General features: G+C 49.0%; 1 protein-coding gene across 1 annotated transcript; it reads right to left on the bottom strand.

The window, feature by feature from the left end:
- Window positions 1-409: 409 nt before the first annotated feature.
- Window positions 410-25,976, bottom strand: CNMD (chondromodulin). The gene is given in 8 exon segments (XM_038569675.1): window positions 410-957; window positions 4,378-4,544; window positions 8,191-8,344; window positions 13,389-13,502; window positions 20,038-20,178; window positions 25,148-25,270; window positions 25,272-25,289; window positions 25,803-25,976. Coding segments are annotated over 8 exon segments (1,005 nt in total). The 5' UTR covers window positions 25,875-25,976; the 3' UTR covers window positions 410-741.
- Window positions 25,977-26,725: the final 749 nt, after the last annotated feature.

Raw genomic sequence — 26,725 nt, forward strand, 5'->3', positions numbered from 1 at the left:
CAGATTGAAAAGGGTGTGAAGACCTGCTTTTCAGAATGTCAATGAAAGTCCTCCTTTCCCACAAGCCCGACTCATCTTGGACTTCATTTTCACCTCTTTATCCTAATGCTCTTTTCCGTGATGTGACTCCTGACATAGGGCAGCCACCTATTAGTCACATGCCAGCACAGACTATAATAAATTTCCTGTGAGCTACCACCTTGAAGTTTATAATGCTTGCTCTCAGGTAAATCCCATCATATGTCCCATTGTACTTTTTTGTGTTTTTATCTGGGAACCTGGGGACACATTTGCAAGACTGAGAAGAACAATGAAGGTTAAGAACAATGGAAGAATTCTGTACAAATAACCAGAAACACCTTAATTACTTCAGTGACTTGATTAAAAAGAACTCAAGTGTACAATTGAGATCTCTGACATTGTGATTTTTTCATGTTTATTTCAAAGTAGCTTGGAAAGTTAGTCTTGTAAGTAGGCCTTATTGGCAAAGCAAAGCAAATTAAAAATAGCCAGTAATAAAGGGATTGTTAGGGCATTTTAGACTTAAACTACCCTTTCAGTACATTTGCACATTCTGGATGAAGTTCTGTAAAGCAATTGAGAGCTGTTAAAAGTATCTTGAATAGCATCGCTGAAATTGAGTATAAAATACTTTGTGGTCCCTTCAGCATCAAGATGCCTCATACTCTGGTTGTCTCTTGAGTTTTTATGATACAAGCACCGGGTATACGAACTGAGCTTTCACACCATACCCAAGATGCGGGCCACCCACCAGCTACAAGGCATGACAACTCTGCAGGCTGATCGGCAACCTTGATAATTATAAGGCCATGGATAGTAGCCCCCCAGGGGTTCACAGATCTTCTGGCAATGAGTGTAGCTCCGTCTGCATTCTATACAGCAGATTCCTTCGTGATCCAGTCTAGGGTCAAATGTCATGCTTTCCCCTTCCTGCTGCTGTGAAATAAAAGGTAATTATTTGTGTTTTCTTCATAATGAGAATTCTGTAGCATGCACATTATTTTAAAATAAGAACCTGAATATTTCACTGGCACAGGAAATCAGCATATTTTTCTCTAAGAGGTTTTCAATCGTAGAACCTAGTAATTCAGAATTCCTTCTAAAACATCAAGGAACCTTCCACCTGTCATGGGCAGGAAGGTCTTTTGTTTTTTGTTTTTTGTTGTTTTTTTTTTAATGTTCCGTGGTTTCTCCATGCCTTTAATGAGCCATGGTTCCCACTCAGTACTGACTCAACTTGTTTTAAATAGGCAAACAAGAGGAAACCTGATTCAAAAGTAGCATTTTTGCCACTGCTAACTTAAGTCTGTGGAACACTGGTGCCATTTTATACTAACGGCCTCCCGGGCTCTTGGTGCACCCTTTGAAACTCATTGATCTAAGCAAACAGATTGTTACAACAGTTGCACTGGCTGAAAACATCATTTAGATTATCTGCCTCCGTTTCAATCTTGAGGGGTCTGTAACGCTCAGGAGAAGGTACCATATAATGTCTCAAAATTCAAGACCTTAAATTTTGCTTTGTACTTTCTATGTGCCATTATTATAATTACATAGTCATAGATGTAGTAAAAATCACCTACACAACCCCCATTTTCACTGCTGGAGATACCCCAATACTGGAAGGAACTTGCCCTCTGCTAAATGTATGTATCTGGTTTTCCTTTTCATAGATTTCTAGGGGGGGTATAGATTCTGTATTCTAATATGCTACTGAATTACGCTGCCAAGAAGCCCTTGATGTGTATTCTTTATTCACTTCAGTCTCTTTCCTTGGGGAAGTTGAGCCTGGGGAGGTGAAACACCAAACATAGGTTAGGCTTGAGCAAAGTGAACCTCACAACCCTATCATCTTTTGTGGAATACAAAACCTTAACTTTTTTGGGGGGAGGGCAGGGTTTTGTGTTTTTTTTGGGGGGGATATCAAAAATACTGGAAAGGGGAGACAATTGTGTACTGAACGTCATCTAGTTTTGACAGTTGCTAACCTTTTGTCAGATTTGCTTGACTTTTTCCTTTCTGGAAAAATTTTAAATTTTGAGGCGACTTTAAAGAGAACTGGAGGTATTGTGACATTTCAACCATAAATACGTTAGAGTGCACCTCTAAAACAATGTTTTGCCTACACAACTATGATGCCATTACCATACCTAACAAAATTAACAATTCCTTAACACCATCTGATAGTTTATGTTCAAATTTTATCGTCAGAATATTTGCCTTACTCTCCTAAACCATTCTTTTTTTTTATTCTTCAGACTCTTTCTGTTTGTGTTCCCTTATCTCTTGAACTTGGTTCATCTGGGACAGCAAAAAGAAAACCACTTTTTAAATTGTAGCTGACTTGTCTGGGGCAGAAAGAGTCAAAAGCCTGTCGGTTTAGGCATTTCCTCATTTGAGGGTTCAAAAAAGGTTGGTTAAGATCTGAAAGTTGGGAGGAAATCTCAGGTTGTTGCCCTAGGATAGTTCCTTAAAGGAACGTGTGAAAGGACTGAGATCATGGGAGATGTTTTTTCTTAAAGCTGAGCATGAAATAAAGGAAAACCTAATAAAACTGGAGTTTTTCAAGGAAAACGGGTCACTCAAGTCTGGAAGCTAGGCAGATAAAGTCACATCCTGCCCTTCTGTGAAGGGCTTTTGCCCTCTCCCTTGAACCAGATTTAGTTAACCCAGTTACCGGGGGAATAAACTATATTAAATTTTTCTGTTTGCCTATTCAGATTTTATTTATTATTTGAGCTTTAGGGAATGAAGAAGTACTGTGGTGCCCTGAATTTTCCAGTAAGCCTCTGGTCATTTAAAAAAATACATCTCTAAATCTTTCTAAAATATGTTAGTCTAAAATCATAAACTAGAAGACAAATTTGCAACATGTGAAACAGTATAGGACTGAATGGGCTACATAGGAAAAATATGCAAATGAATTGCCTGTCTATGAAAAGATGCTCAAGCTTACACATAATTAAAGACCAGCAAGATGAAACGATGAGAAGATACACTTTTACGACCAGGAAACTGGTAGAGATTTTTGTAAAGTTTGATAATGAGTTGGTGTAATTCCTTGGGAGGAGACCATTTGGCATCCTCCATTAAATAATGTAAAATTCCCATCTCCTTTGACCCAGTAGACCCATACATCTGTATTTATGCTAAAAATATATTCCCACATGTGTACAAAAAGTATAAGACTAATAACTCTGAATAAGGTAATGCCTACTGTGTGCCAAGCACTGTGCTAAGAGCTTTGCCGGCATTACCTCATTTACTCCTTCCCTCTGGGGCATGTATGAGGTTATATACTATTAACAGTATCTTACTAAAAGAACAAAAGGGCAATAATCTACATGTCCATCAAAGTGGAACTAGTTAAATTTCTGCACATCTACCCCCACAATGGAATATGATGTGGCCATTAAAGTGAATGAGGTGATCTATGTAGGAGATCCAGAACAATCTCCAAGAGGTTGTAACTGGAAAGAAAGCAAGATACAGAACTGGTGTATGCTCTCGTGTTAAAAACGTGTATGTTCATGTGGTACACTTTCTTGTGCAAAGAAAACTGGGCAAATATCTACTGTTAATACGTTGCTCTGGGGAAGGTGTCTGAGGTGAAAGAGAAACACACCTCATTGTACACCCTTCTAGATTTAAATATATATATATATATATATGCATGTATTATTTTTTCATTTAAAACACTAGTTGCAAAAATTTATTCTTTTGTTCCCTGCACTTCTAGTAATAGTAAATAATATTTTGTTGAAGATTTGAGACGTTTTTAGAACGTTAGTGCCATCCTTATAAACACCCAGTTCCCAGTGTTTCAGTCCAAAGTGTTTTATCTGTGTAAGTCTGTCTCCCACCTGGACTGAGAGCCCCTGAGGGCAGAAGTTAACTCCTGCCTGTGTTCGATGCACAGGGCGTGGAAGAGAGCAGGTCCTCAACAAATGTCTGTTGAATGAATGAATGAAGTGGTTATAGAGGGAGTAAAGAGAATACTTTCAATTCTGTGTGCTGTCCCCTGGACATGTTCTTGGAAACATTTTTTTTGAATAATCCAATTACTCATGTGGATTTGTCTTTATGGATTTGCCCGTGCCTCAAAAAAAGGAGAGCACAGAAAACAACTTTGTGTAAGGGTTACAGCCAATACGGATTTCACACTACAGAGACCATGCTTAAGTGTCACCCTCATTTTATAAACTTTGTGACAAATCAAGATGTACTTTTAAAGTAACTGAGTAAAAATCTAAGTTGAATACTAAGTGCTCATTTGAAACTTCAAGTAGAAATAACCACCACTTCAATGTTAGGTTCAAGGGATTCATCAGCAGTCGTGACAACATTGGTACGTACGTGGTAAGGGTTGTCTGGATTGAAGGGTTCTGAATCCTCTTGAACACTGGGTCTGGTTTCATTATTTGGTCCTCCAGGGCCTGGGTTGCCCCGTGGTCCACTGCGTGGTCGTCTTGTAGTAGTTGTAACGATTTTTCTTGCCAATTCTCTTCTTTCTCTCTGGATTTCTGAAAAAAAAAAAAACAATTGCTGTACATTCATTTGTTTGGATAATTAAGGAAGTACTGTGTTTATCAGGGTAAGAGCATAAAAGGGTGTCAAAACACATTCTTACCCAAATACTGAAATTTGTATTGATGATTTTTTTTAAATAATAAAGCATGTTTCAGTGAAAGTCTTGGGTTAGTAGATAAACATACAGAAAACCATATAAATATAAAACTTATTTGGTTTTATAAGTCCTAACAGACAGATACTGTGAGATAGCTGACAAAAACCCATTCTCAATCCTCTGTTTCTCTACCAGCCTCTACTGTAGGGGCTGAGAAAGTAAAATACCACTTGCTTGCCTAGCCTCCCTTGCAATTAAGAGAGACCAGATGGAATATTTCTGGCCAGTGCGATGTAAGCAGAATATATTGGTGCAGTTTCTGAGAAAGCTTTTGCTTTCTTGGGGAGAGAAGACCAATACAGCTTTTTTTCTGTCTTGTCTTCTTTTCTTGAACATAGATAAATCTCGGTTACGAGAGCCAATTTGTGACCAGAAGGGATAGGCACAAAGATGATAAACTAGCATGCTGTAGGTAGCAAAACGGACAACGAGAAAGAGCCTTGCTGATACGGCTGAGTAGTTGACAATGCCAGAAACCTACCTCCAGATGTGTGACCATATGAATAAAAACCAGCCTGTATTTATTGAAACCCCTGACGGTCAGGTATGGTTACTTGCCGGCCTGAACATCTCTTGTTTTTTCAGTAAGCTCCACACCCAACAGGGGGCTTGAACTCACAACCCTGAGATCAAGTCACGTGCTCCGCCAGCTGAGCCAGTGAGGCCTCAGCCCTGTGCATTCCGTATGGATTGACCATAGATGTCTAAAGCCTTATAATTTTCAGGGGATTAAAAATCGTATGGTGGAATAGAGCAAGCAGATGCTTGTATGCATGAGGGCATCACGGCTCAGTAGGGCCAAGAGACTTGGCCAAGATCACAGGTTGGGTGGCAGAGTCAGGAGCCGAGCAGGCCCTGTCTGGCTCCCGGCCAGTGCTCTGGTTCATCACACCGCCGCCACCCGTGGCTGCCGAATGACGAACATGGGAAGGGCCACACGGTGCGTGGGCTTCAGTGTCTCAGGCTCATTTTCTTCATCTGTCAAATGGGGATGATGTATCCAATTGGCAGAGGAGTGATGGAGCCCAGTGTTGTGTCTGAGGGTTTTGGCACAGCATTTGGCCTCTGATCGCTCGTGTTGGGTGGCGAGGACTGCGTCATCCCAGGCTATTTCTGAGGCCCTGGATGTGCTCTACGGCCACGGAGAGCTTCCACGGATCATTTTTTAGGTTTCTGAGCTGTTGGCTGGAGAGGCATCAGAGCCCTGGATTCAAATCTCAGCACCCCTTCTTTTAACTAACCGAGTGACCTCTGGCAAGTTCTTCAATCCCGGTGAGCCTTGGTTTCTTCATCTACAAAACGGGGTTAGTTCACGGCCGACGCGTGGACGGGTGCTAAGGAGTGGCTGGGGCCGGCCGCGGGGCTCTGGCACAGTGGCCGGCGGGTGGCACGCACAGCTCCGTGGCCACCAGCCCGGCCCTGCTCTCGCCCTGCGCCCGACACACACGGAACGTGCAGGACCTGCCAGCCCAAGGACCCGAGCCAGAGGCTGCTGGAGCCTGGAGTTGGGGGGCTTCTAGGAGAACGGGGTGGGGGGGACCGAGCATCCTCAAAGGGGGGTTTATTTTCTTGATCTTTATCAAATGCAACTGCATTTACGAGAGACTGAGCAAAAACGCCTCATGTTTAAGGTGTGTCCTCTTCCACTCTGCGCCCAGCCCCATGGTTACTGAACCCTCTCTGGCCCCGGGGGCATCTGGGTGGTTTCCACTTCTCTGGTGCCGGATGTCACGGGTCATCCTGGGGTGGGTGTTGTGATGACTGAATAGTTAAGATGCGGTCACGCTGTGGGCGCTGAGGGGCCAAGCTGCACCCCGGATGTAGGGAGCACACCCTTTCCCAAAGGGTGGAGGCACTCACTGTCAGACGAGCACCGGCTTCCCTCCCCACCCCGCCCTCTTGGCCCTGCTCTGTTGTCCGTAGCGTCTGCTATCCTACCATACGATTTTCTCATCTTAATTTAGTGTTTATTAACTGCCTCCCCCTTGCTCCAGTGTAAACTCCCCGAGGGCAGGGGTTCTCTCCTCTGTTCTGCACCAATGCACCCCGACTACCTAGAACAGGTAAGTGGTGCATAATAAGCCTTCAAGAACGTCTGCCGAATAAATGAACTCTCTGGGTAAGAGGCTTGTCCTCAAACAGAAGGCGAGGAGAGAGCGCTCTACATGGTGGCAGAGTCAGAGGCTTTTTGTCCTTGACTGCACAAGGTGACAGGTATTGGAGAAGTAGTTCCTGGGGGCTGGAAAGCAAGAAGGCCCCATTCCACGTGGAGGCAGGTGAGGGATCAAAAGCCAGCACTTGACAGAAGGCCACAGAACTGAGTTGCCAGCACCCACTGGAGCAAGAGCATGGATGGCAAGAGGGACAGTCCTTTCGGCAGCACCCCCGCCCCCCAGGCCCCAAAAGTGGAGACAGACACTGCTCATGCTACTCCTCCTTCCTAGGCCGGCTTGTGGCCTCAGGATCCTTCTCAGCTCTTCCAGAAAGCCACTGCCGGTGGCCTATAAGTTGGATCTCACTTGCTTTGCCTGAGTCAGAAAGTAACCACCTCATCCAGGCTCTGGGACATAATGAGACTTGTGACCCGCTGGAATGAATTAGTAGTGACAGAAACAGAAGCCTGGACTTTCTAAGCCCGCTGAGTTATTTTTGTTTTTGTTTTGTTTTTAATTGTGCTAAAATATACATAAAATTTAGCACCGTCACCATTTTTGACTGTACAGTTGAGTGGCATTGCGTGCATTCACATGGCTGTGCAAGTGTCTAGCTCCACAGCTTCTTTCATCTTGCAAAACTAACTGCACCCTTTCTGTAATCACTGCCCGTTGCCCCCTCCCAAGCCTGGGGGTTTTAATGCTGGTATTTTATTTCCATGCTCCTCACTCACTGTCCAATAAAATCTTCCAGAAAACATACATTTCTAGCTGAGCCGTGCTGGGAGAAAGGCCTTCCTTCCACACTTGAGCCAGAGCCACAGAGTAGGCCACTGGGGGGTGGGGTGACCGTGGTGAGGAGTGAAAGGACCCCTGGGGACAGAGTAACTCTGGGAAAGGGGTTGGCCCTTGGGTCCACAGCCAGCTCCCAGGTGTGCTCCAACCTAGCCCTGAACCCCAGGGGCCCTTCATTTCTTTTCACGGGGCTTGGAAGCTGATGCTCGAGCCTCAAACTTGAAGAATCTCAACCTATGACCACAGCGGCTTTTGGCTGTCCCATAATTCTAGGTGTGAGCATCACAAAGATCCAGCAGTACGACACCGTCTTAGTCCCTCGATTCTGTGCCGTAGGAATGAAAAAAAAAATGTAAAATTGGAAAGTGCAAATGGATGAAAGCAGAAAGAAGGGGAAGTGTCCTAAATAAAAACGGCAGGGAAGGCAGGATGCAGGGGTGCCCACCCTGATGGGCTCCCACTGTGGAGGGGCTCCCAGAAGCTCACGCAAACGGGGAGCCTCCCCAGCAGCAGTAAGAGAATTTAAAATGTCACCTCTTGGATACGTTGGCTTCAGCCAGAAAATAGGAAGGTCGCCACAGAGTTCTAAGATCCTAGAACTCAAGAAGCTGTTGTCCTTCACAGGCTGGTCTACAGCCACCCAGATGAGAGAATTTTCTTCGTATTTAACTGGCATGATCTTGCCTTCCTGCAAATAAGTAAAAATGAAATGCACTGAGCAAAGGAGACAGTGACATATGCTGCGTATTCAAAGTGCTGGTACAAGATGATTCCGCCTAATAAAAACTTAATGAGAATTGTGTGTGGGTGTTGGGGGGGAATGTGCGGGGTGGGGGTGTGTATGTGGGGGATGTGGGGTTGTGGGATGTGTGTGTGTGGTGTGTGTAGTGTGTGGTGTGCAGGGTGGGTGTGGGGGTGTGGGAGGTGGGCGTGGGGGTGTGTATGTGTAGAGGAGTATGTAAGGTAGTGGGATGTGTGTGTGGTGTGGGGAGGGTATGTAGGGTGTGGGGTGCGTGGAGGGGTGTGTAGGTGTAGGGGGGTATGTGAGGTTGTGGGATGTGTATGTGGTGTGGCATGGGGAAGGTATGTAGCGTGTGGGTTGGGTGTGGGGGTGTATGTGTAGGGGGTATGTGAGGTTGTGGGATGTGGTGTGGTGTGGGGAGGGTATGTAGGGTGTGGGGTGGGTGTGGGGGTGTATGTGTAGGGGGTATGTGAGGTTGAGTGTGTATATGGGTGTGTGTAGTGTGGTGCATGTGGGGATTTGGGGTGCGTGGGGTATGTGTGTGGGGTATGTAGGGTGTGTGTGTGGGGTGTGTAGGGGGGCATGTGTGGGGTTGTGGGGCATGTAGTGGTGTGTAGTGTTGGGGGGGGGGGTAGTGTGTGGCAGGGTGTGTGTCTTTGTAGCTCTCTTCACAATATTGTCTTGGCCCCTTTTGTCGCCCTGCCTTTGGATAACTGAAACGTGTGAATACTGAATGTCCTGAGTGGAAGTGAAAATTACTTGATAACCAACTTTCAGACTTAGGTTAATCTGATGTTTTTGATCAAAGATTTTTTTGAGGAAAAGCAATTGAATGGACTCTGAAATCCTATAAAGGAGAGAGGAGCCCTTCATTTGAAGTGAAAAATCCTTTGGGGTTTTGTTCTGCAGCTTCCAAACAACAATGGAAAAAAGCAAGTGATTGGTTCTTTAATGTCTTCAGTTCAAAGTATTATTTAACATAAACCATTTCTACATTTCCCAGCTATAACAAAACACATTTCAGATGTTCCTCGCATCAAGCACACCACTGAGATTTCAAAGCTAAACCCCGGATTTTCTTCTACAGCAAGATGCTGAGAACTGTCTGATGGCCCAGGAGACAAATTTATTTTGCCAGGTTGTTCCTTTCATATATTTATTAGTTTGCAATAGGTTGGAGAAATTAAAATGTTTTCTCCATGTTTTTAGCTAAAAGCAGCCCTTCAGTTATACTTTCTCCCCCAGGTTTATGGCTGCATTAAAACAACTCCAAGGTATTGGAGGAAGCTACCACTCAGGTAATCCAGTTATTTACCTTAAATTAAATGGCTCCATCCAGGAAATGAATGCTCTTTGGGTACAGCAGCTTTTTAAAGTTACACAAAACTGATGAAAAATTGATAAGAACAAGTGGTGCATCAATCTACTCCATCATAATCTGAAGTGGGGGGGATCCCTGGGTGGCTCAGCGGTTTGGCCCCTGCCTTCTGCCCAGAGCGTGATCCTGGAGTCCCCGGATTGAGTCCCACATCGGGCTCCCTGCATGGAGCCTGCTTCTCCCTCTGCCTGTGTCTCTGCCTCTCTCTCTATCTGTGTCTCTCATGAATAAATAAAATCTTTAAAAAAAAAAATCTGAAGTGGGCAGTCATCAGGGGGAAGAGTGGAGAATGCAAACATCGCATCCTACAAACTAGGAACGTGAGATCCCCACCCGCCCCGCCCCAATTCGCCTCCCCTGCCCCTGCCACGAGGTCCTGCTCCTGTGTGAGGCTGCAGTGTCCCTGCCCCCAGGACCCGAGCTCTCAGACTCTCCAGCAGCCAGGGGTGCCCGTGCGACCAGTTCTAGACTATGCGGTGAGCCCTGAACCAGGTCAGGTGGCTGGGAGGACTTCAACTTCTCCCAATTAAAGGGAAGTCACAGTTGGAAGGCACTGCTCAACCTCCTCCTGACTCCCTTACTTACGGGTGATGTTTGGAGCTGGAAGGAAGAATCAAAAATAAAAAATAATAAAAAAAATAAAAAAAAAATCAGCGCTGCAGCCCCCTCCCTCCACATGGCCTACTATGGAGAAAAACAAAGCCTGCTGGGTTAAGTCACTCAGAGTGTAGTTTTCTGCACATTCTCGATTTATGCAGACACATTGCCTGAATCTGGCTTTGTCCACCAGAGGATCCACCAAGCACAACCCAACTAACGAAAACAGGGCAAATAATTCGCCTCTATGGTCTAAGAAAAGAACCAGATGCAGACAAAGCTCCAAAATGCTAAGCTGTTCATCACGGTGAGTTATTTCTATATTCCAATAATTATGTTGAATCGTTATTTGAAATAGTGAAAAACTGAAGACGGCTGAAGCATTCGAGAACAAAAGACTTTTAAAATTGTAACCGTCTGATGACATATAATATATCCATTACAGTCTACACTTGAGAAGAACTAAAGTGAAGATAAGAATATTTTGAAATTTTGAAAAGAATATCGCACACACCCGCACATGAAAATAATTCACCAAGACATTAACGTTAACATTAACATCTGTGGGTTAAGCGATTGTGGGGGATTTTCTTCTCTGTTCTTTTTTATGTAGTTTCCAAATTTCCTATAATGACCAAGTATTGGTTTTGAAAAGCAGAAGCAGCAGCAGCAGCAGAAGAAGAAAAAAAAACTTGTTTTCTAAAAACCCTGGAAATGTTCTACAAACTTATGATGAGGTCTCGGTCAGCTCCGGGTGGAGAGCTGGCCCTCCTGGAAGGCAGGAGGGGAGAGCTGGTTTCTTCGTGCATTTAACAGAGGAAAACCTAAAGGATTCTGCTTTGCAGAAATTGAGCGCTAGGACAGGAACAAAATGGAAACGCAGTAAGAGAAGCTCAAGGCTCAGAACGAAGGTCTTGGGCTCATCTTGAGGGTCCCTACGGGTGGGGTCACACTGGGAGCCCGAGTGGCACAGCTCAGGAGAACAGACTGTCACATGGTGGAGCAAGGAAGGTCTGGAAACCATGTCCCCCGGAGGAACATTTGGGGAGACCTGGGAGCAGAGAAGAAAGCTGGGGACAGGGCAGCCAGCTTCAAACACTCACAGGTTAATCTTTTAGCTTTTGTTTTGCTTTGTTTTGAGACACCTGCGGCTGCTGCTGCTCCTATGACAGCAAACAATTAGGCAGTTTCCAGGCCAGCACCTTTGCTTCCCCTTATTTTTCCTCCTTTCCTCCGTCCTTAAGGGAGCTGAGGCCTGCTTTACCTCCCTCTCGGGGATACAGGAAGGGCCCTAAGCTGATCATAATGGAATTAGTCGTTTATAGCAGCAGCCAGGTAGTCATTATCTAGTAGGTCCCAGGGCCTCGGGGACAGGATGCAGACCCCCAGTGTGCAGGTGACAAAACTCAGGTTGGAAGAATCGAAACCACGTCCATAGCAAGTGGCAGAGCTGGGATTTGAACCCCACGTTTTCCTTTTTTTTTTTTTTTTTAAGATTTTTATTTATTTATTCATGAAAGATAGAGGGAGAGAGAGAGGCAGAGACATAGGCAGAGGGAGAAGCAGGCTCCATGCAGGGAGCCCGACACGGGACTCGATCCTGGGACCCCAGGATCACGCCCTGAGCCAAAGGCAGGTGCTCAACCGCTGAGCACCCAGGCGTCCCATGAACCCCGCGTTTTCCTAACTGCAAAGTCTATCTTCCTCCTGCTGCCCCTGCCACAGCTCAAAGGGAAGACGACAATGCATGTGACCACTTCGTAAGGCCTAGAGCATCACGTGAGTGTAAGCTATTAGATGTGTCTCGAGAACTCTGTGCAATTCTTAAAGTGAATTTTTATAAAAATCAAGCTCAAAGGTAAGTTGTGACTAATAAATGGAAGAAGTAGGCTTTTAAAAAAAAACAACAACAAACCAAACTCGCAAGTCTTGACACGTAGAACAGGAATGAATACATGTAAAGCAGCTGCCCTGAGCTGAGCTGGAGCCAAGGGGAAGAAAGCGTAGGGCCCAGAGTGGGGCACAGGGGCTTGTGCTATTGCCCAGGAGGGGAACGCCCCGTCACTACTTTTCTACAAGGGGCGGGGGTGGGGGGTGATCAGCGGTTGGGTGATTTTCAGGAGAATTCCTCCCGTACTGAGTGGAACTGAGGCAAGAAAGCTCCTGGCGGGGGGATGGGGGGGCTTTTAATGAAGATTTTGTCACGAGATGTCCTTTACAGTGTTCTCATCACTAACCAGCTCCTTCAATGTTAGGGGAGCAAGAGCCATGTGAAGACCGAGCCCCTCTGTGCACTTCTACAGGTTGCCCGACACTGTAAGGCATCCCGCGTGCAGATCTCTGTGGACCGACCAGTAGGACCCAAACAGTTTCCATTCCTTTGGCAGAAAAGGAAGGGAACCCAGGTTCCGGCCGCGGACCCATGTGGGCACTGGAGCCGGCGAGGGCCAAGGGGTGGGCGCTGTCCCCCAGCCGGGTGCTGTCCCCCAGCCGGGCTCTGTCCCCCAGCTGGGCTCTATCACCCAGCCGGGCGCTGTCCCGGAGCCGGGTGCTGTCCCCCGAGCCAGGTGCTGTCCCCCAGCTGGGTGCTGTCCCCCAGTCTGCTGTCCCCGAGCCGGGCACTGTCCCCCAGCCGGGATCTGTCCCCCAGCCGGGTGCTGTCCCCCAGCTGGGCGCAGTCCCCCAGTTGGGCGCTGTCCTGGAGCCGGGTGCTGTCCCCGGAGCCAGGCGCTGTCCCCCCAGCTGGTTGCTGTCCCCCAGTCGGGTGCTGTCCCCCAACCGGGTGCTGTCCCCCTAGCCGGTCGCTGTCCCCCAGTCGGGTGCTGTCCCCCAACTGGGTGCTGTCCCCCAAGCCGGGCGCTGTCCCCCCAGCCAGGCGCTGTCCCCCAAGCCGGGCGCTGTCCCCCCAGCCGGGTGCTGTCCCCCAGCCAGGCGCTGTCCCCCCAGCCAGGTGCTGTCCCCCAGTCAGGTGCTGTCCCCCAGCCGGGTCGCTGCCCGCAGGCCCGAGGTACCCACCAGTTCGGAGGAGATGCTCTGCTTGGTCGCCGTGCCCACCTCAGGAACGCGCGCCTTCACCTGCGCCTTGATGTAGCACTTTGCTCCTCCGGCAAAACGGATCCCGGTGATGCCCTGGGAGAGAAAAGTGTATCCGCCCGTCTGTCCGCCTGGCCGTTGGTTCAGCGCCCGCGGGCACGGGCCGGCCTGGGAAGAGCCGCACGGACGGGCGGCTGCCCGTGGGGAGCGGACCGCGGAGCTGCATTTCCCAGAAAGAGAACTCGGAGGCGAGGTCAGGGCCCGCCAAGCGCTAGCGAGAAGCCAAAGCAGTGCCCGGGGCAGGAGGGCCAGAGGGTGGTGGCTGGGGACCCCCTGCCGGCAGGCCCGGGAGCGATGCTGTCTTGTCCGCGCAGCCTTCCCTGACCCTCCTGGGCCAAGCGGCCTCCTCCTCCCTCTGGAAGCCCCCACCCAGCATCCCCCTTAGTGTCATTCCCTCATCGGACACTTAGCCTTCTGTCCCCGTGTGCCTGCTCCTCGGCAAGGTTCTGTCCCTACTCAGTTATAGGCCTCTTGACATCGGTACCTGAATCTTTTGCTTTTAGGGTCATCCCACAAAGGTTCTCAAAACCTGTGGGTGGGCCCAGGGGCGCCTGGGTGGCTCGGTCAGATAAGCGTCTGCCTTCGGCTCAGGTCCTAATGCCAGGGTCCTGGGATTGAGTCGGCATCGGGGCTCCCGGCACAGCGGGGAGCCTGCTTCTCCCTCTCCCTCTGCCTGCCGCTCCCCCACTTGTGTCCCCCCACCTCCATTGAATGAATAGATAAGATCCTTAAAAAAAAAAAAAAAAGATGCAGGCCCCATTCATTAATTCCATGAATTCAGATTTTACCTAAGTCACCAAGCAGGGGAAACTGTAAAGCTTCCTACAACACCAGGAGCGGACCTTTGTTCCCAGGCCTTACCCGAGGACTTGGATGCTTTGTTTTTGTCACCTATGAGACACAAACAGTGTCTCCTCCGTCAGCCCAGGGACCAGCCTCGAGGGAACCGTCAGCCTCAGGGCTCCAGGCACGGTGGACGGCTCGGCCCCAGTGCTGCGGCAGGTGCATCGGGCATGACAGTCCTTTCTGTCCCGGGAGTGTTTCCTTTCCCCCTGCTGGTGTATTTCCTGATGAGCGAGGGGCCAAAAACGGTATGAAAAGGCCTCCAGACTGTACGCCATGACAACACGCACCAACAGAAACCCAAACACCTCAGCGTGTGCATCCTCTGCTCAGCTGAGACAAATGCCAGGGGGACACGGGGCTGGTTCTAGGATCACTGCCGCACAGCCATGGTGGGAGGGCAGAGAAAAGCATTCAGAAACCTCCGGGTCCTGGCTCAGGACTCGGCCCCCTTCAGTAAAGAGCCGAGGACACTCGGGGCAGGTTGGACCATCTGTAGCCTGAGAGCCAGCAGCCCTACAACAGCTGGGGTGGGGGTGGGGGGAGTGCGGAGAAGGCAAGGCTCCCTCTTCCTGAAGCTCCTCTGGCTCTGCCTGGTGGCCTAGCTGGCCGTGTGCACACGCGTGACACAGGTGTCCTGGCATCACCTCTCACCCAGAGAGAGGTTGGTAGCAATATACTCGCTTTCTCCAGGGGGAAGGACTCACTAGGCACCAAAACCAGCCAGAGAGATTTTGAAGCCATAGATGCCTGGGGATCCCCAACTAATTGGCCTGGGGGCAGTGCCCAGACACGGGCATGCTTCAAAGCCAGGGTGGAGGACCAGCCATGCAGGGACAAAAGACCTTATTCAGGGTGACAGTGTTTAGATGACTGAAATAGGCTGCCACAGACTGAATGGTATTGTTCACGTCACCCAAACTCCTGTGTTGAAACCTACACCCCCAATGGGATGGTAGCTAGAGGTAGGGCTTTTGGGAGGTGATGGGGTCATGAAGGCAAGAGCCCTCGAGAATGGGATTAGTGCCCTCCTCGAAGGGACCACAGAGAGCTCCCTCGCCCCTTCTGCCTCGTGAGGACAGAGTGCGAAGACGGGCCCACTAGGACCCGGAAGCAGGCCCTCAATAGACGCTCATCTGCAGGTGCCTCGACCTTGGACTGCCCAGCCTCCAGCCCTGCGAGAGGTTTCTGGTGTTAAAGAATAATCACCCCGTCGCTGGGAATCTGTTACAGCACCTTGCGTGGGCTAAGACACGCAGCTTTCGAGTCCCAGTCTCTTCTGCACCAGCAGCAGCTCACAAATTCTCACTTGCATCAAAATCACCTGGAGGACTCGATAAACTTAAAGGCTGTTGGGTGCCACCTCCGGAGTTTCTGACGCGGTGGGTCTGGAGTGGGGGCTCCACTTTGCATTTCCCACAAGCTCTTAGGTGCTGCTGCCGCTGGTGGCCCAGGGAACACAGTTTGAGAACCACTGCTCCCTGCTCTCTCCGGAAGGCCAGCTGCTCTTGTTCCGCATGTAAATCTAGGCCTCACGGTTTGAAAACCAGAAGGCAGTGGGGGCCGGGCGGCAAGGGCGAGATGACTGCCACCCCAAGCGGTATGTTCTCTTCACTTGGAACCCTCATATCCTGTAAATGTGAGTTGCAAGGGAGGAAACACCCTATAACACCCTATAACCATTACTGTTTCCCCAAAGGACAGAGCTGATTCTATTGAAAGATTCGCAGCCCCGAATGTGAGTCTAGTATTGAGTTAGCTCTGACAGTCTACACGCTGCGAAGAGAACTGAAACCCCCACAGGAATGGGTCCCGTGGGAAGGAATTCACACATATTAACCACCTTGTCTGGCTACAAATCCATATCAAGCAGCCAGACATATTAAGAGATTAAGTGGAGGGAATGGAAAAGCACAGGAAAGCCACGCAAACCTCCTGTTTTTGCAAACAAACAAGGCCTTAGGAGCTGGTGATAATGAAGAAATCTGCTACCAGAGATAATGAGCGCAGGGTCCAAGGCTCTAGCATGTTTTAAAATAGGAATCAGGTGATTTCATTTTAGCTACACGTTTTTTCTGTCTAGAGGATCTCATGGATTTCTGTGGCTTTATGTTTTTGGGTTTTTTTTAAGATTTTATATTTATTCATGAGATAGAGAGAGGCAGAGACACAGGCAGAGGGAGAAGCAGGCTCCATGCAGGGAGCCTGATGTGGGACTCGATCCTGGGTCTCCAGGATCAGGCCCTGGGCTGAAGGCGACGCTAAACCACTGAGCCACCCGGGCTGCCAGGATTTCTGTGGCTTTAGACCAGAAGTTTCCAACAAGGGGTCCTTCCCCCAAGAGGGCACTTTAGAAATCTTTCAAGGAGTGTTTGGTTGTCACAAAGACTAGGGCTCTCCTGGCCTTCCGTGAGCAGGGCCCAAGGGTGCGGGGCTCCGGAGAGCCTGGGGAGGTCCTGGTCCCTGGGGCCTGGCTGGAAAACTGGGTTGTATCTGCCTAGCATCTAACACCCGCTTACGTATCAACGTAAAGTGACTTCTGGCATAGCTTCAATGCACGATGACATTCTTATTTTCTCTTTTTAAGATTTTATTATTTATTTGAGAGAGAAAGAGAGAGAGAGAGAGAGAGAGAGAGAACACAGAGGGATAGGGAGAGGGAGAAGCAGACTCCCCACTGAGCAGGGAGCCCGATGTAGGGCTGGATCCCAGGACCCCAAGATCATGACCTGAGCCAAAGGCAGATGTTTAACCGACTGAGCCACTCAGGTGCCCCTCTATTTTTTTTTTTTTCATTTTTGGAGGAAGGGTTATATTGATTTTTGAAGTCACTAACTTATGTACCAGGTAGGTCACACTATTTTTTTCTCTAGCTTTTTAAATTAAAATGTGCATATATACACAAAGTTAAAAGAATTGTGTAGTGAACACTTGTACATACCCACCACGTTATTCTATCTTAATTTCTAACCAGGCTTTATGTTATTTAAATGAGTTATTAGGCCAGAGAGGGTTGGCTTAACCCAATAGCACTGATGCTTTCTAGAACGTAACTCTGAACAAACCCCTTTTTGTATTCCTTGGGGTCCCGACAAAAGACCTTCCTTGACCCACCTCTAGCCAGGCTCCTCTAAATCCTCCTTTTGACTGGGCCCCAACCATGGGCTCTACTTTGGCCAATTTATTCCAGTTTCAGCAAGAATCCTGCTGAGTCTGCCTTGGTCTGCCCATCCTCTATGTCTGACCACTCAAGCTTGCCTTGAGCAAAAATCCCGTTGGTTCAGTTTAGTAAAGCACTACTCTCTCTCTTAGCCATTTTCTATGCACCAATACCCCAACCCTGCTCCTTAGCTATAAATCCCCACTTCTCCTGATCGAATTCAGAGTTGAACTCAATCTCTCTCCCCTACTGTAAAACCCCACTCTAGTAGCCCCCCCCACCTTGGATAGGGTCTGCTGTCTCTTCTTTACCAAGTGGCCTGAATAATCTTTTCTTTTATGGTAGAGGGCCTAGAGCCTTTTGTTCAATGCTCTTCCCTCTCAGGAGGGTTTTTTTCCCCCATTGGCTCTACTAAAATCTTGATGGGGTCCTAGGTTAATAGGGGAGACTGTTCGCCGTTCACTATTCAGAGCCTTTCCTAACCTGGCCCCACTCTCCCTCCCCTTCTCCACCTTCCACCACACTGGGCTACTCAGAACTCAGCAGGCCCTGTGCATTTGTATTCAGTTTTCTTCTCTGGGTCTGGAAAGCCCTGCCTCTATGTCTCTGCGAGTTGAAACCCTAATCATTCTTCAGGACCCGACTCAACGGTCACCACCTCTGTAAAACCTGCTCCAATCTCCAAATTGTCAGCAACTGCCCCTCTGGGTTCCACAGCACTCTGTTCCTAGCTCTGTTGCAGCATGCTTCCGGGCTGACCCTGCGTGGAATGTCTGCCTCCCGAGGGAGGGAACAGGTGTCAGTTAATCTTTGCATCCTCCATGCTTAGCACTCTCCCTTGCACACAGTAGGTCCTGACACCCACCTCTTGAATTTGACCGATGGTGTAAAACACAGGAGAAAGTAATAGCGTGGGGACCACAATGGCTGATGCATGTGTTTTCAAAAGTCGAGGCTTGTTTAAACTCGTAACAGGTTCTATCCATCAAAAAAATGTCCTACTCACCAATTCTGACTTAGAGAAATGTGGAAGCTATCAAAGAGAATTGATCAGTTTGTAAAATATTTGTGGCCCTGTTGGCCTATGAGAACAAAACACAATCAATACCATTATTAACCGAAGGATTATAAAACAGAAATATAGGTTTGGGATTAAAGTATTTTAAAAGTATATTCCTGATTCATGCACATTTGAGAGAGATGGATCTTCACCTGTGTAGCTACCTTTGCATATCTTGATATCGTGACACATCATAGGTGTTCAATTCTGTTCTAGATTGAATGATATGTGTGTGGGGGGGGGTGCGGGGGGTCATGTTTTGTCGTCTTACATTGAACGGTACAAAGAAAAAATGCTTTTACTTTGTCCTGGGTCTGGCAGTAAAAGCCTTTAATAGGTCCAGAGAAATGATCTTTGTGCACTGACCAGAACCGTTTGCAAAGCTCCGATTAAACGGAGTGCAGCTGGTCACATGCAGGGCTGCAGGGCCTGCCCCCACCCCACCCGCCCTTGGGAGAGCCCATTCTGAACACAGCCCGTCCTTGTCATCAGCAAGGAAGACCTAACATCACCAAGGCTCTCTGGAAGGTTAGCATCCGTTTGGTATTCAATAGGACTTGTGAAATGCGTTTTGGCATCAGCAAGGGGAGCTCTTTCATTCAAATGAAAAGCATCTCCACTTTTCCCCATCAATCGGAGCAAGGCGGGTCGATGAGATGTTTGTAGGCCAATAAACTATCAGAAGAGACATTATTTTCAAGTGCCTTTTTTCATTATCAAGTCTCACCTACTCCATCTACAGATTTAACAGGAGAACACAAACAGGGATGCCTTTTCCTCATCTTAGAACATGAGGAGAATAAGATATGTATGTGGCCAACCGGAAAGAGGGCCCGGAGTGCCACTGTCTTGCAGAGGTACCCCGAAGCACAGATGCGTAGCTTGAGGTCTCAGAGTTGCCTGTAAATTGAACTTTTGAAAACAGACGTGTTCACCCTTTTCAAAGGAGACTCGAATATTTTATCTGTAATTGGCCACAGTCAGGAAACCTAGGATTAAGATAGGGGAATTTCTTCAAGCTCATTTTCCGGAATCAATGGGAAATCTGAAGAATTGAGAAAAGTGCATAAACAGGTCCCACCTGTTGTTGACAAGCTTGTTAGATCATACAATTTCCCCTCCCCTCTGCAAGTTCACATTTCGGACCTCGGAACATTTTGGGATGTTTTGAGCATTTTATTCACCGTGTTACAGAAAGCTGCTTGGAAAGAAATAGCGCTCTGGAGTCCTTCTGCCAAGACTTTATATAGTTCCAAGTACCTGTTCTTTTCAGTGCCAAGGTGTTTTTTTTTTTTTTTTTTTTCCATTCTGGAAATGGAAAGGACAAACCGTGGTCCTTTCTCAGAGAGAGAATATGCTGCATAATGTATGTTGAACTAGAGGCACCATGACGGCCATAAAGAACAGTTACCACTTGGTTGTGTGTGAGACATGTTGCTTCTCCCTGGATTAGGAAAGTCTTCCAGGCTTGCCTGGCTAAGCCCTCTAAATGCATGAAATATACTTACGTTCTGGAAATCATTAACTTCAATTGCTTCTTCAGCTCCACTTCCCATTTTAAAGGTCTCCAGGTTGTTCCCAGTATCTATTTCCATTGACCCATCTTGTAATTTCCCATTGATACTCATGGTATAATGGACGTTGTAAATCTGGAAGGGAACATAGGAGTCAGTGAGGCTTTCCTTTGAGAGCGATGCAGGGCTTATCTTTAGACCTGCAGTAGACACATTTGTTAGAGACACACCAAATCATCGTTCATAGTAATATATTTGTATATGAGGACTTCATCCATACACCAGTCACTTAGTACAATGAGTTCTTTAAAAATACCTTAAAAGCAAAAGCTTTGGTGATCTCTGATACTTATTCAAGTAGCTCAGGGATTTGCCATCCTGGCTGTGCATACAAGTATGTGAGTAGAAGCTCTAGATCCAGGGCATGCGTGACCCGCCTGGATGAACCAAATCAGAACCTGTGGGGATGGGGCTTGGACACAGATCTTTCTCTTCCTAGGTCAGTTCTACTGACTCTGACTTGGCGGTCAGAGTTGAGAGCCATTGATGGATGAACGGTTAACCAGGCTGTGAACTTAACAAGTCTGCAGTGGCACCTCGATTTGAGAGGTTTTTAAAAACCCCGCTGGTTAAGGTTGGGCCTGGGGTAGAGTATATAGTCAGGACTACAGACAGGGCTGGGATATGCCTGATGTAGAGCAGTCTTTGTAGAGAGCAAGGTCAATGTGCACATCTGTTTTGCTTCAGTGTGGGAGTTAGTCATTTTAATGATTGTGTGGACAGGCATATGGTGGTGTAGGGCATATTGTTATGAGCCATGTAGGGGAAGAAGGGAGGGAGACTTGGCATCCGAGGAGAGCATTGGCCCAAGAATCAGAAAAACGAGTGGTCACACCACTTAGCCCCGGGTCTTGAGAGTTGTCTTGGGTGTAAAATGAAGAAGCTCGCCCTCAGAGATGGTTTTCATTTATGTTCTTAGAGCTCTGAGGTTTCAGAGGTGGCCCAGAGGGGAGGGTGACAGGGCAGGTGGGACTGTGACATCACCCTTTCTTTCCCGTCCACCTACAGTTTGACCAGAGTGGCTCTGCTTGTTTATCTGTTTTATGTGTTGGATTTCTGAATAAAATCTCTCTCTTTTTAGTATATGTGCTACTGAAGCGAGCACTCTTTTCCTTTTTAAAGATTTTATTTATTTACGAGACACACACACACACACACACACACACACAGAGAGAGAGAGAGAGAGAGAGAGAGAGAGAGGCAGAGACCCAGGCAGAGGGAGAAGCAGGCTCCCTGGGGGGAGCCCGATCCCAGGACCCTGGGATCACACCCTGAGCTGAAGGCAGATGCTCAACCACTGAGCCACCCAGGTGTCCCTTCTGAGTAAAATCTTAAGAGGAACTTTGTGAACTATATGGTTTTTAGTTTACCACTAAATTAGATCGTCCAAAGGGCTCTCTTACTGTAGACATCTTGTTAGTGCACTAACTAAAAAAATCACACACTGCTCCTGCCTAGGGTGCTGTTGCCCTGCTCGAACTTTCTCTGTATTGTAGGGTAGTAGGTGGGTCTTCCCTTCTCTTTCTTTTTCTGACTTAGAAGCATATATGTATGTGTGTGTGTGTGTGTGTGTGTGTGTGTTCTTATAGCTTATATAACATATACATATCTTATATATAAAATATATATAAGTCAGAACTGCAAATAGCTCAGGTTCCATTCAAGTCTGATTTTTCTCCCTCATTATGAAGAAAGGCCGCTACATGGACAAACACGGGAAGAAGTATCTCATTACTGGGTCATTGCTTGAGGAAAACTCATTGTCACCAGACCCTCGGAGCACAATTTTGCTTTACCAGCAGAGACATAGAAATGGCTTTGCGGGCCAGTCCCTTTTCGGGCCGCAAACAGCCTTTGCTCAGCGGAACAGAAGACACTGGCACACTATTTCAGCCCAACATATCTCAGTGCCCTGCCTTCCCTCCCAAATGTGGGTTCCTGCAGTATTTTGCCCCCCCCCCAGGCTTGCCTGATCAGAAGAACCCCTTTTAGGGGTTCGGATTGAGCTGGAGGCTGGAGCACGGCCCACCAGTCTGTTTTGACTTTGCATCCCAGGTGGTCCTCATGATCAGATCAGCCCAGTTGGGGAAACCTGTTTTCTTTGGCTGAGCCAGTGCCTTCTGCAGGTAAGGCTGAGAAAGCGGGCTCTGTTCTGTCCCCGTGCTCTCTGGGCAGCCACTGTTTGCAAGGGCTGGGTATGACCGGCAGTGGGAACACAGCAGACCACATCTGCGTGAGTTCCTGCTGGCACAAGCATCCTTCACTCGTGCAATAGGAGGCTGTGTGTGTGAGAGAGAAACCACTGCACGTAAGCTTTTACTAGGAAGGCAATGCAAAATTTCAGGAATGAATCGTTTCCAAATTCTTTGCAGGTCTTAGGGAGACAAAATTATAACACCAGCAGAGCGGCTTGTGGTCTTAATGTTACTTTCCTCCACCACCGCCCCCTTGCCACTTCTGCACCAGCAGAAGCTCCTGGACTGGGCATGGCTATCGGGTCCTTTGTGATGTAACTTTAGCCCATCCCACAGAAGGAGCACACTGCAAGGCCCAGCGGTGAGAGGTCTGTGCCCTCCCTCCTGGTGTGAATGGTGGGAGAGCAAACCAAAGTGACTTCCAAGGTACTGGGCCCTGAGCTCAGGAGGCGGGCCAGGTGGAGCAGTGATCACATTGCCTGCTCTGGGCCAATGGAGCTGTTGGCACCCAAGGCGATATTCTAAGTACTACGGAGTTTATTATTTGCCAAAATTCTGCTCAGTGTGGTGCCTTTTACAGCCAGGAATATTTGCTAATGAGTTTCTAATGAAGCCTGGGTTCTGTAAGATTAATGACATAATGCTTGGGACTATATTTCGAAAAATCAGTCTGAGAATAAAGGCCCCGAGCACTGACCTCATCCCCTCATCCCACAGGGCAGGGCTGTCCGCCACTTCTCATTGGTGGGACCTTCCCCATAGTTCGAAACCTGTCCCATTTACAATCACGCAGGTGGGACATGGCCTCAATATTTCAGCCCCATCACTTGTCCCCCCAATTATCAGCACTCTGATGCTCCCTAGTCCTCCAGCCTGTCCTGAGGGGATTTACCCTTGTGAAAGGGAGAGGAGGTGATTGACAGCCCATTCCCCTCTATAAACAAATACAGAAGAACAGAGGAATGGATACCCCCAAAGAGTGGGGAGTCCATTTGGTGGGAGACATCTTTTTGTTCGACAGAGACTTACGTGGATTGCTATCCCTGAAGACAAGTGTAAATAGTACACCTGTGCATGTGCAATGCTGAGATGGTGCCACATGTACCCTGTTTAGTATTTTAGTGATTTGTTTTTCTGACTTAAGTAATCTAGAGCAGCACCAAATATTTTGGGAGTAAAAAAAAAAAAAAAAAGATAACCATGATTTTCTTCATTCTCCTGCCTGTCCGGGAAATAGAAATAACTTTGATTCTTGGCAAACAATTCAATATTCCTCTGGAGTCTTAGGATTTAATACTGCTGCTCTCTTGAACCAGACCCTTGTGGCAAAGTACAAGGTGCAAAGAGGGAACCCCACTTTGTCAGCAGGATCATTCAGTCTCTCTCTTTTTAGAAGCTTGCCCGTTAGTTGTGGAATAATTAAATATCAAATGGTATTCATTTTAATATACATCATGTCTAAAATCCCTACCGTCCCCCCCCAAAAAAAGCAAAGCTATTTTTATCTCCAAATGACCTGTACCCCTGAGGTTTTGTCATCTAAAAGAAAGCATTTACATTCGAATACCAGACAATTTCCCAAGGATGACAATCTCAACCCTGCTATTAATGGAGATGTAGATCTTGAAATTGTTCTTCTGCTCAGATCTGCTGCTTTCAAACATGAGCATCTGGCCTAACTTCTATATTTAAAATACAAATACATTAAGGCACTTTTCAAATATACACAAAATACTGTGCAGTTCTGATCTTACAAATCGATGCTGGTAAATTTGATATAGTCTCTAAAACAGACTCAGTGCTAAATGGCATGATTATCTACAGTAGGCATTTGAGTTAAAAATACAAATTATGCAGTGACTGCAGAAGATGTGATGTGTAAAATGGTTGAATTGCTTTCAGCACCATTTTCTCTAAGTACTGGAATTCGTTCATGCTTTGAATTTCATGGTGGGAGAGAGGGGGAGTGACAAACAGCAGTCGCAGATCCTCTGAGGGTAGTGATTAAGAAAAAGCCCTTTGTGTGTATCCAGGAGATGGAATTCTTTTCCATTAGCCCAAAGCAGCTTACACCAGGCCTGGCAATGGTCATCAAGATAAAAATGCCCCACCTCTTTACCTGGGTGAACCAAATCCAGAGTGCTCAGAGAACGCCCTGGAAATCCACCCAGTCAAGTCAGAAGCGCTTTTTACACTCCTTGAGAGCTGGGGTTGCTTTACAACGAATAGTCACACACAAGGAAAGTAGGACAGCAGTTAGTGAAACAGTTACCATTAAATCACACGTGACTAGGCCAGCATTGATTTTTTTTAAAAAGAGATTTGCCACCTTTAAGGAAGTCAGACTATTTCTTTGCCTTGGGGCCGGAGAGAAGGGAAAGGCCTCAGCCATCACCCAGTCCCCTTTCTTCCCCCGGGATGAGGCCGGAGAGGAGAGGCCTCACCCGCAGCCCCTCGACGGTCCCCCTGGTCCCCCTGTATCGATCGTAGCTTTAGCTCCCCCCGCAAGCGCGGGGCCGGGAGCCCCAGGGAGGAACCTCCCTCGAGCGCCCGAGCTGCCTCTTCCCGCTCCTCTAGGCGGGGGGTGGGGGGGACTCTCCCTGCAAACCCTGACTTGCTTTCCCACGAAGTTGCCAAGAGCAGAAAGGCGCGCGGTGGTGCTGGATGGAGGGGGGGGGAGGAGGTGCCCCGGGGCCGGGGGGAGAGTCTGCGGGGCGAGAGGGGACCCCCCACCCCGAGGGGACCCCCCACCCCGGGGCACCAGCGCCCTGGCTCCCCCCCCCGCCCCGGGGGGACCTCCCCGGCCTGCGCACCCCGCCTGGGGGCCGCACCCCGCCCTCTGGACTCACGTGATTGTCGCTCCCCTTCCAGAAGTAGAAGGCCCCGATGGCCCCGAAGAGCAGCAGCACCGCCCCCGAGATGAGGACCACGGCTCCCACCTTGAGCAGCCGCGCGGGGCTGGAGGGCTTCACCGGTCACCGTGGCGTAGGCCTGCGGGCCGGGCGGGGGCGGGGGCATGGGCAGGGGGGACCGTCAGGTCTGCGCCCCGCAACCGGCCTGGGGGGGGGATGGGGATGGGGATGGGGAGCGGCGCGGCCCCTCTCGCCGCGCTCCCTCCCGCGGGGCCCCAGTCCTCGGGCGCGGCTGGGTGATGCGCACTCTTCTGGCGGAGCAGAAGGGAAGGGGAAGGGAGAGGGGTCTGCGGGTCCCGAGCCCCCCACCCTCACCCCTGCACACGTGCAGGTGGGGGCGCCCGCCTCCCACCTTCCGAGGTGCAAATCCTGACCCGGGGCACAGGACCCAGGACGCCCCCTCCTGAGTCCGGGCCCCACCCGTCTGCAGGTCCCGAGCCCCCACCCCATCCCCCACACGCGCAGGTCGGGGCGCCCGCCTCCCACCTTCCGAGGTGCAAATCCCGACCCCGGCAGGGACCCAGACGCCGAGGCCGGGCCCCTTGTGTGGCCGGAGCGGGCAGCGGGGCCGGGGATCCCCAGCCCGACTCACCGGGGGGCTGCAAAACTCGACGTCGTCGGGCCCCACGAGGGCGATGGGAACTTTGTCGCAGTTTTCGGTCATGGCCGCGGCGGGAGGAGCGAGGCAGCGGGAGGCTCGGCGCGCCCCGGCTCTGTCCTGCGGCCCCGACGGCCCGGGCTCTCAGCGCCGCGCAGGGCCAGCCCAGCCGGCCCACCCCTTCCCGCGCCTCACCTCACCTCTCCTCCCTCCTCCCCCCCAGCGGCCCGGGAGCTCGTCCTGCATTCCCCACGCTCCCTCTTCCCGCCCTCCCGGCCTCCTGCCCCTCACCCCCACCCCAGAGCACCCCGAGTGGGTCCCGGTCCACGGAGGATGCTGAGTCCTGGGACCCCCAAATGTGAAAATGCCAGGACTCTTCCTATCATCCAAGGCTCTCTCAGAGCACTCTGCTGTGACACCTGGCTGGGGACCCACTTCCTGCCTCTGTCTGTGCATTGGGAGCCCGTGGTGGAAGGGGACAGAGTGGAGGGCAGGTCTGGCATTGCTGGGGGGGCCCGGGGTCTAGAGCATGGAGCAGGGCCAACGAGGTGGCCCTTGCCACCCCTGACTCCACAAGATCTAGGAGGAGGGCACAGGGGTAGCAAAAGGCAAAGCCAAGCAGAAGGGGTGGGAGGGAAGGAGTTGGGGAGACCAATATAAGAATGCAGTGCGTGGCCAGCGGTGTAAGTCAAACAAATCAAGGGCAGCACACACGCTCTTCAAAGATGTTATATCCAAAGAAATAACTAAAACATATATACATTTTTTAAAAGAGCAGAATGCAGAGAGTATTTATTCACTTTTGGAAATGCCATCTGTCAGCACCGGGAGGACACAGTACCTCTTCTGGAGCCAGGCTTCATTACTTCATACGGAGTTCCAGCTTTGTGCAGAGGCTTCTGTGGGGGAGTCAGCCT

Source organism: Canis lupus, chromosome 22 (genome assembly GCF_011100685.1).
Source record: "Canis lupus familiaris isolate Mischka breed German Shepherd chromosome 22, alternate assembly UU_Cfam_GSD_1.0, whole genome shotgun sequence".
Lineage (NCBI taxonomy): Eukaryota > Metazoa > Chordata > Mammalia > Carnivora > Canidae > Canis > Canis lupus.